Below are 9,923 nucleotides of genomic sequence, written 5' to 3' on the forward strand. Positions count from 1 at the left end.
TAAGAAGGGCACTCACAACATCTTCTACAACACTGAATATACAAAAAACTCGTGAGTCCATTATGGCACCCAAACAAAGAAGGGACAATCAAAGCAAAGCAAAACAAAACAAAAAACAAAAAACACACAAACGCACACAAACAAAACCTCCTTAGTCATCATTGGAGGTGATCAGTATATAATATTTCACCCTGACAATTGGCAATTAAAGGGAAAAAATTAAGCATTGAGACTAATTTTCCTATATGAACGATATTTCAGAATAATCATCCATGTTCAATGAAGGAAAGTTCTTCTTACAGAAAAATTATCATGTTTCATCACTGTTTGTCATGCTGAAATAACGCAAAGTCATTAATTTGCTTTAATATATTTCAGAATAGAAAGGAAGAGCTGGACGAAACAAGTGAAGGAAATCTGAATAAACACTGAATCTATATTGGATCTGCTATGTGGGGAGGTTCATTGTATCACTGTATTATTTCTTTTTTGATTTTTTACTGAGAGAGAGAGAGAGAGAGAGAGAGAAAGTCCTTTCCTTTTCTTATCCCCTCCAGAACTATCATCAGCCTTGGTTGCGTACACATCCTTATAATCCTGATTACCCATCGTCATTAAGATAAACGGAGCACTAAATAATGCAGTTGAACTGCAAGCAACAGCTCTTTTCCTAAGATGCAAGTTTCAAATCATGATGCCTGTTCCTGCGGTGATCACATTATAACCTTAAATTTTCCCTAATGAATTGATCCACTTACACATAGCCAGTGCTTGTTACGAAATCTTGCATGCATATACACCTCATAGGTTTGATGCGTGGATTTTAAAAGCCATGAATATGGAGCTCCCATCAAAGTGTCTGGCACATGGGGAAGGCACTGAGCAGCAGACACATTTCTCACCACCTCCCCTTCCCAAGGAAAAGCTCCTTTTAGTTCCTTCCAAATGTAAATATATTACCTGAGAAGGGTACTAAGTTCACTCATTAGCACCTCCTAACACTTGAGGAGAGTTTACTTTATTAGATTAACTACTGAAAACAAGGTCCTGAGGCGGTGGAACTTCAGTTGCATAAATTGACAAGGACAAGGTAGTATGGAAAGTAAATAAATAAAATTCCATCTTAACATTTGTTCGTGGATATGCACTATCTGGGTTGCTTTTGGTACCAATCTCATTTGATCCTTACCAACCTCAATTCAACAGAGGAGGCTCAAGAAGCTTAAATCATGCACCCAGCCTTAAACAGCAATAAATGGCACAGCGAGATTTGGAAGCTGGATCTTCTAACTCTGAAGTACAAAGAAGGCCTGGGTATCTGGAGCCCAGAATGAGAATACTGAGAAAATGGAACAGCAGAGCGGTGACTTCTTAAAGAAGAGATGAAAGGTGGGGTATTTGCCTCCTTCACAAAGGGACCCCCTTAGGCTCCCTCGAGCGTAAGGTTTCAGTTTCTGTATTTGTCCCCATCTTATTTACACGGAATCACACGCAGGACAATTTACTTGGTGACCTGTAATGGCCTCATGTTCCATTCATAAATACCTTCCCCTGAATATTCATGGTTGTGTTGTTTTTCCCCACAGCTCAAAGCAAAATAAAATATTTTAAAATTCCTAAAAAGCAATTTTCAAATTATACCTACAGGATATGTTATGATTTGAGAAACTTCTAGCTTCATTTTTCCTATTCTTGACTACATATGTGATATTCAAGAAACTGTTGATGATTACCCCTGTTTAAGTTATTTGAAACCCAGGACCCGGTGAATTTTAATGGCAAAAGATGGACTTTTTACATTCTTTGTGGGAAACCCTCTAAAAAGACAAGATTTATAGAGTTCGCTGGTTCTATAAGTTATACACGTTTATAGCTTTCAACATTAGGGATTCGAACATTAGAGAAGTATATAAATGAGACAGTGACATTTCCCCCATAATCCTATTCTTCAGCATGAACCACAGTTAACAGCTATGCAGCTCTTCTTTCAGACTTTTTATTTTACAGAGTTTACAAAGCACTTTCACATACTTCATCTCATTGAAACCTCACAACAGCAGTATTCAATTATAAATGTGAGATTGGGGAAATTGTTTTCCAGTGAACTTTAATAACCTTCTCACAAAAGGGAGCTACCATGACTGACTACCTTCTATTCACATTTTTGCAAACCCAGGCCAGGATTGATTCACTGTGACCTTTCGTGCTCAATTCATATAGCAAAGAGCAAACCGGGCTGTGGAGAGCAGAATCAATCCAAAATCTGCTAAGCATTTGGTTCTATCAGCTACAGTGTTAGCTAAACACAGAACATTTGCATGGGTAACAGATGAAGATGGGACAGTCTTCCGAAACACAATAGAGGATGCTTCTTCAAGAATCACTAACAAAGAAAAATGTGGGGCTAACCGGTCTTAAACTCTGGTATAAAATTGAGTTCAAATTAGAGTAAATTGTGGTATTTCCTCCCACAGAAGTGGGTAGAGAGAGACTGAACACACAATTACCACTGGAGATAAAGTAGCAGCTCTCAAATTAATGGAATAAAACAAGTCCCCCCAGGCTAACAGCATAGTCTTGGGGTTAGTTGCTTAATTAGTGGGCTCTTTGCTCTAATAGATCTTTTAGATAAGATCTTGAAATGGAATCTGAATGGGGGGAGGAGAGTGTTGGAGAGAGCTTGGAGCCTTTGGTGAACCCGGTTACCATATTTTTAAACCAGACTAATGGAAAGATAAGGACCTCGATTCCAAAGAGCCAAATCAACCTTATCTCTTGACTTCATTTTTGTATAATGAGCTATTTATTTTGGCCTGGAAAGTTGCTTCCATGAACCCATTATGATGGCCAAGGACTATGATTAAATTTTCCTCCAAGGACAACCGAAGGATGGTTAATATCCTTATCTTCCTCCAGTTTCCACATCATGAGCAAACATATTTACCAGGCAAAATCTGTATTATTGTGGCTTTAACATGGTATATAGTGCTTACATGCTTCTCTTCAACTCTTCGGTCACATCCGGAAGCAGGAGGAAGTTGTGACCAAGCGGATTTGATTTCCACTGAAACAAAAAGCAACCAGTCTCTGAGCTCCCTGGACTCGGAGCAAAATTCAGACTGACTTGGAGTTGTGTGACCTAGCTTAAACTGTTGTAATGGCCCTGATAGCGATTCATGTCCGCACAAAACAAACAGCTATCTTTCTAACCCTTCACAGCTTAGGAAGGCCCCCACCACAGAGCCGCCTTTAGTCGGCTCTGCTGGCTTTGATGATGAGGCTCTGGCAGCCAGTCTAAGAGAGAAAAGGACATTCGGGGAATTTTAAGTGGTTTGGATCAGCAGTTGTCATGTACAATTGATGTTCATTTATATTTCACTAGCCAAAATCTAATGCTGCCCAAAATTGGGAAAGAAATATTTCAAATACTAATCAGGTCCAATCCTGCTTTCATGTAAAAAATGAGCTGTCCTACCTTTTTTCAATCCTAGTCTCAGGAGGGAGATTTAATGTTTCCTGACAGTGCTTTAAATACTTTGCTGTTCAGACTTCAATGAATCCACAATAATTATATCAGTTAAACCAGCTTGGTTTTTCCAAAGCTGTTTCAAGCTGAGGGTGCTTTTGAACTTCTTATCATGGCATTCATCCTTTGATACCAGGTTTAATAGAGGAAGGGCTAATACTCAGATGGATCACCACTTAACTATTTAACCCATTTATGTATTAGTTGTTTTTGTTTTTGTTATTTTGTTTCATCTAATCTATCAGACTCTGTGATCTACACTTTCCCAGCCTCCTCCTTTCCAGGAAGTTTAATTACACAGAATATAGGAACCATATGCTATTCCCAGTGGAGAGTTTCAAGGAAGGCCCAGTGGTTTTTAATTCCCAGAAGATCAAGCAGTAAAGACTTCGATGGATTATCATTAAGAACTGACTTAACATTTAGCGTCTAACTAAGCCTTTTATAAGAGCTTTTATGTTGTCACTTCTAAGAAGGAGGTTAAAAAACTATCGTTTCAAAGATAAAGTGTGAATTATCAATGTACCATTGTTTTTGGGGGGGGGGAAGTACCAATATATCTAGGTGGAAATTAATTCTACTCATCCCTCATCACTCCCTCAAGACATCTAACAATTTCATCGTAATTTTGGCTTCAATCAGTGTTCGTTCTTACTGAACCACACTCTCCCGTAAAATGAGATCTTCTCGATCTGTTGTATTGGCAATCTCCAGTCTTCACTTCTACAACAATTGAATAAACAAAAGAGCACAGTTGAGAACAGTTTTCCTTCAGAAGAGCAGCCAAAGAACAGTAAACACATTTACATAAAGCCAGAAAGCAAGTGTAGGAATCAGAAGGCTTCTTCTCTGTGTGAGTGGAACAGTGAGCCTAGACTTCTGAAGTAGCCCAGGAATCCTAAGTGTAGATGCTCTTTATTTCTTCAGATGACCACTGAATTTCCATAGCAGAATCTGTCTTAGCTTCTTTGAAAGTATAAGAAATACCACTACAAACCAGAGATCACACGTGCAAAATCTTTGTTTTTCCATAAATAATTTTCCTGTATAAAAATAGATTCAAAATCGTGAAGTAGATGCTTACTAACAGCAAAAGAAGTGATCAAAAAGATGAACATAAAGGCTTATAAAATCAGAGTAGGCCATGCAAAATACAAACATTGCAGGGTCAAAATCGAAGCGAGATTTTAGGAAACGAGGCTTGCTTTGAAGTTCTCATTCAACATTTGTCATGTCTTCTCTTAATTTTCTAATAACCAGCTATTTGTTATTTTACATTTGACTCTTCATTATAAGTCCAAACTTTCATAATTTTATGCTCTGTTTCGTAATCCTGCCATACCCATTTACATGTTGTTCCAGGATTAATATCAGCAACTAAATTTCTTATTTTCACTTTAAGTGGGGAATCTTTTGATATAATTGGTTGATTTAGATATTACCTCTTTTTTAATGTTTATTAATTTTGAGAGAGAGAGAGAGAGAGAGAGAGAGAATGAGTGGGGGAGGGGCAAAGAGAGAGGGAAAGAGAGAGTCCCAAGCAGGCTCCACACTCAGTGCAGAGCCTGACACAGGGCTTGATCTCAGGACCGTGAGATCATGATCTGAGCTGAAATCAAGAACCAGACACTTAACTGACTGAGCCACCCAAGTATCCCTGAGAAGGTTACCTCTTAAGGCAACAAGTTTGGACTGTTGGTAGGATTATTGCCATGTTGAGATACTATAGTGATAAAACTTTCAAGTTTGGGGGTCAGAGGACACAAGATCTAGTTCTAATTTTGCTATTTATTAACTATATGGGCTACTTAATAGGGGGTCTATAATTTAAACTCCCTACTATACTTTATAGGGAGTATATGTATATGTCAATTAGATTAAGCTACATTGTAAGGGTGGTCATTTGCCCTAACTGAAAATTCACTCCCTAGGAGTCATCAACCAGTCTTCTAATCAACTAGTCTTCTAACTAGCCTCCAGAGGTGTTTTCTAGAAAAAATTTGTCTAGCCATTGACTCAGTCCTCAGTCCACCGGTGGTCTGATATCTACTATAGCAAACTACCAGCTTATATGTTACATAAGCGTTTTGTGCCTGCTTCTTAATAAATGTTTAAGGGGGCGCCTGGGTGGCTCAGTCGGTTAAGCGGCCGATTTCGGCTCAGGTCATGATCTCGCGGTCCGTGAGTTCGAGCCCCGCGTTGGGCTCTGTGTTGACAGCTCAGAGCCTGGAGCCTGTTTCAGATTCTGTGTCTCCCTCTCTCTGACCCTCCCCTGCTCATGCTCTGTCTCAAAAATAAATAAACGTTAAAAAAAATTTTAATAAATGTTTAATATGCATCTTTATGTGTGGCCAAATTTGGTCAGAGATTACTTTCAACATAAACTGGTGAAGAGGTTGTGTGGAAGGTAGTTACTCCTCATTCATCTCTAATTATTGGTGGTTACCATTATCCACAAAATAACTTTTGCAATATTACCCTTCACCTAACATTGGTTCCTCTTTACCTCCATCCCAGATATTTGTAATGTCACCCAAGAGTCTGTAGGCAATTAGTGGGTAATAAACTCATAGATCTCCAGACTATAGACTCAGAGAGATTCAGTGGGATTCAGTGCATGCACAGAGCTTTCCTGGGTTAGCAGTCTCCTCAGGATTCTATAGGTTGATCTGACAATTGTCTGGTCCTTGCCCCAAGTCCCAGAAGCAGTTAGGATTTCTCCAGTTCTGGCAGCCTCTGAGTAGCATTCAGCTGTGGCCCTGGGGCCCCAGGCGGGTAGTGGGAGGTCACAGTGGCCGGTGCGGGGATGTCTAGGAGCCCGAAGGTGGTGCTAGGCCTATCGGTGGTGCTGATGGGGGCCACCGTGGCCCGGGTGCATCTGAAGCAGCGGCAGGACCTGCAGAGGCTTCACGGTGGAGTGATCAGAGACATCGAGAGGCAAAATTGGAAAAAAGAAAACATAAGTCTCTTGGGAGAACAGATTATTTTGACTGAGCAACTTGAAGCAGAAACAGAGAAGATGATAGTGGCAAAAGGATCTCAAAAAACATGACTTGAAATGGATGCCAAATACTGATGGGACATTGTCAAGTGTGAGTGTGTGAGTGTGGATGGAGAATAGCTTTGTGAGGTATTCAACCTTTTCGTGGTTACTGCCCTTTCAAACTTGACCAAAGACAATGACACTGGATCATATATTCTAAACAATTGCTTTAGAAGTCCCTTCTATCTCAGTAAAGAAGTGGTCACTCTTCTGAAGAGTGTCTGCCTGTGTGATCTTGGTAGAAGCCCCTTTAAGCCTGGTATCCAGAGTTTAGGATTGTTCGTGAAAAGTGCTTGAGAGCCTAAGAGAGGAAGGTATGGATAGTAATATCCACCTAAGTAGTTTGATAAGCCGTCACAATGATAAAGCCACGAGAACATCTACCTCAGAAGGCTGGAGGAGGGAGAGGTGGAGGGGGAAACTGCCCTGATAGTTGAATCAGAAGACAAGGTATCAGTGGACTTATCTCATGATCAGAGTGGGGATTCCCTCAACAGTGATGAAGGAGATATGTCTTGGATGGAGGAGCAGCTGTCCTACTTCTGTGACAAGTGCCAAAAATGGCTACTGGCCAGTAAGGAGCTTCTTAATTCCCTTGATTTGTCAGTTCCTATGCGAAGGTTTGTTCTTCTAACCTGTGAATAAAACATGAATGTAAAATGGACCTAAATAAAAAGATAATTATTATTTTTATGGTTAGTTTAGTTGGTTAATGAGAGATTTATATAAAACATAGACACATGTGTGCTAATAAAAACTATTGTCAACCTCTCAAAAAAAAAAAAAAAAAAGAAAAAGAAAAGAAAAGAAAAGAAAAGAAAAGAAAAGAAAAGAATTTCTCCAGTTCCCTCCAAGGTCTTCAGTTCCCTGGAGTCTTGATCAATGCTTCCTGTAGACTAAGTTTCTTCCCTAGGACCATGGTCAAACCCTTTGCTCTGCTCGTAAAAACAGAACACAGATTAGATATCCTGGGGCCCTGTCATTGATAGAGATGATGATGATGATGGTGGTGGTGGTAATGATTATTAATATGATTTCCACATGGCAAAAAGCTATGTCCCCATTTGACTGTTTGCACATAAAATAAAACCCAAGAAATATTGTCTTACACCACAAAGTTTTTTTTTCTCCTTACATAATACACCTGGAGTTGGGCAATCTAAAGCTGGTACAAGGCCTTAATGATGCAATAAATGACCTTAAGTCTATCTTCCTGCTCTGTCATCATTAGTTTGTAGTCCTGGTCCCCCCATTTTCAATACGGCTGCAGCACCTCCAGGCATGCAATCAACAGGGGAGGAGAGAGCTTTTACAAAATAAGGTTTTGCCTTTTTATTCAAGATATAAAGTTCTCTTCAGGGAAATCCATTTATATTACATGGCCAGAACTTTGTCATCCTCTAGTTGCAAGGGAGTTAGGAAAGGGAATAATTTTAACAGGACATATCACCATCTTGAACAAAGTGAAATCCCAACAGGAAGGAAGAAGGGGAATGGGGAATAGATATTGGCAGGCAACTAGTAGTATTTAGCATTCCTAGTATTTAGTAGTTTAACAGGTAATTTTCATACTTACCATCTCTAACATTACCCAGCAACCATTTTCCACATGATGAAACTGAGGATCAAAGGTTTTTAGTAACTTGCGCAAGAAAATGGCAGATTCATGACTTGAATCCAGGACAACTTGATTAATAGCAATAGTAATAATAGTTAACATTGGTCAAATACTTGCCATGGGTCAGATATTCCACTAGGTCTTTTATGTGTATTGACTTGTTTCCTCTTCATAGAATCCCTCTGAAGAAGGCATTTTTATTATTTCTTTAAATGTATGTTTATTTTTGAGAGAGAGACACACACAGAGCATGAGCAGGGGAGGGGCAGAGAGAGAGGGAGGCACAGAATCTAAAGCAGGCTCCAGGCTCTGAGCTGTCAGCACAGAGCCTGATGTGGGGCTTGAACCCATGAACCGTGATATCATGACCCGATCTAAACCCGGGCACTTAATGGACTGAGTCATCCAGGGCCCCCTGAAGAAGGTGTTTTTATTGTCCTCACTTATCAGATGAGGAAACCAAGGCCTTGAGAAGTTAAGGGACTTACATAAAAGTCCACAGATTATAGGAAGTGAAGCTTGCATTTAACTCAGTTCTGTGCGAATCCTTAGCCCTTGATTGCTCTTCTACACAGATTCTGCAAAATTCAGCTGCTCAAACCGTGAACTCTGCCACCATCATACTAGGGTAGTATGGTTAAGTACCAATAAGGCAGCTAATAAGTACTCCACTTGGAAGGATTAAATGGAGAATTCCTGGAAATGGAAGCTGAAGATTCAAGAAATAGCAAGAAAATGAGTAAGGTCGAAGCTGGTGTTCAGCTGTGTGCCAGAATGTGCATTTAATGTTTTTCCCTGATTCAAAATACACACCTACATTGGTGCGTATTCTTGATGAAGTCACAAGGAAATATCGATCACAGAAGATGACCATTGGTAGTTGCCTATCCAATAACCATTCTCCATTCATTACTAACAGAACCCCATTTTACTAAGGGCAACATTAGGCTTGATTAAAATGACTCAGTGCCACAGACTTCTCTGCGTCTATGGGGTGGCCATATGGAAGCAGACTGCCCAGCGTAAGCACACTGTTTTGGTTAGGGCTTCCTGAAAAGTTATGTTTATCGCTGAGAAGAGACAAGCTTGCGCTTGCTTTGGCAGCCCATACTGGAAATAAAATGATACAGAGGAGATTCGCGTGGCCCTTGCACAAGGATGACATGCATATCTCTGAAGCATTCCATATTTTCCACAGTTCCCAGAGGTCATAGGACACTTCATTGGTTAATCCCAAGGAAACCGTATGAGTCAAAGCACAGTATGTGGCATCCAATATTGAAATTGTGATTTTTTTCCACAAAAAGAGAAAGAGAAAGAGAGAGAGACCAGCTCAGCCCCCTCATTATTTGCCCTTTATTCATTCCTCTTCCTTTAGCCTGAAATACTGTTGTGATGTCAAGTGGGGCGGTGGCCATCTTATGAGCATGAAGATAATGGTCTCACACTAAGGATGGCACAGTGGAGAGATAAATAACTGCCTAAATGCTCCATTTAAGTATGTTGACTCCATACCAACCTAAGCTTGCCTATTTCTGGATTTGTAATGATTTATGAAAAATAAACCATTTAGCTAAGCTGCTGTTGTTGTATGGTGGTTGTTGCATGGAGCTGAAAATAATACCTACTGAGAGAGATGGCCATGCTATTCTCCCTTTCCATTGGGTTTATTTTTGGTTTACTACCAAAGTCATCTCCAGCATAAAGCATGTCGTTGTCATTGCCCCAGATTTGAC

General features: G+C 39.9%; 1 protein-coding gene and 1 non-coding gene across 2 annotated transcripts; both read left to right on the forward strand.

Annotated features, from left to right (window-relative positions):
- Positions 1 to 6,332: 6,332 nt before the first annotated feature.
- On the forward strand, positions 6,333 to 6,592 carry LOC123596892 (protein PET117 homolog, mitochondrial-like). Its single transcript, XM_045475132.1, has one exon. The coding sequence runs from the start codon at positions 6,333 to 6,335 to the stop codon at positions 6,576 to 6,578; it is 246 nt and encodes an 81-aa protein (XP_045331088.1). The 3' UTR covers positions 6,579 to 6,592.
- A 2,685-nt stretch (positions 6,593 to 9,277) lies between these two features.
- LOC123600167 lies at positions 9,278 to 9,380 on the forward strand. Its single transcript, XR_006713541.1, has one exon. It is a non-coding gene; the product is annotated as a U6 spliceosomal RNA (small nuclear RNA).
- The last annotated feature ends 543 nt before the right edge of the window (positions 9,381 to 9,923 follow it).

Source organism: Leopardus geoffroyi, chromosome C1 (assembly GCF_018350155.1).
Source record: "Leopardus geoffroyi isolate Oge1 chromosome C1, O.geoffroyi_Oge1_pat1.0, whole genome shotgun sequence".
Taxonomy (NCBI): Eukaryota; Metazoa; Chordata; class Mammalia; order Carnivora; family Felidae; genus Leopardus; species Leopardus geoffroyi.

What these genes read in the sequence shown, in the direction of transcription:
- LOC123596892 (XM_045475132.1), top strand. Translation starts at nt 6,333, where the DNA reads ATGTCTAGGAGCCCGAAGGTGGTGCTAGGCCTATCGGTGGTGCTGATG.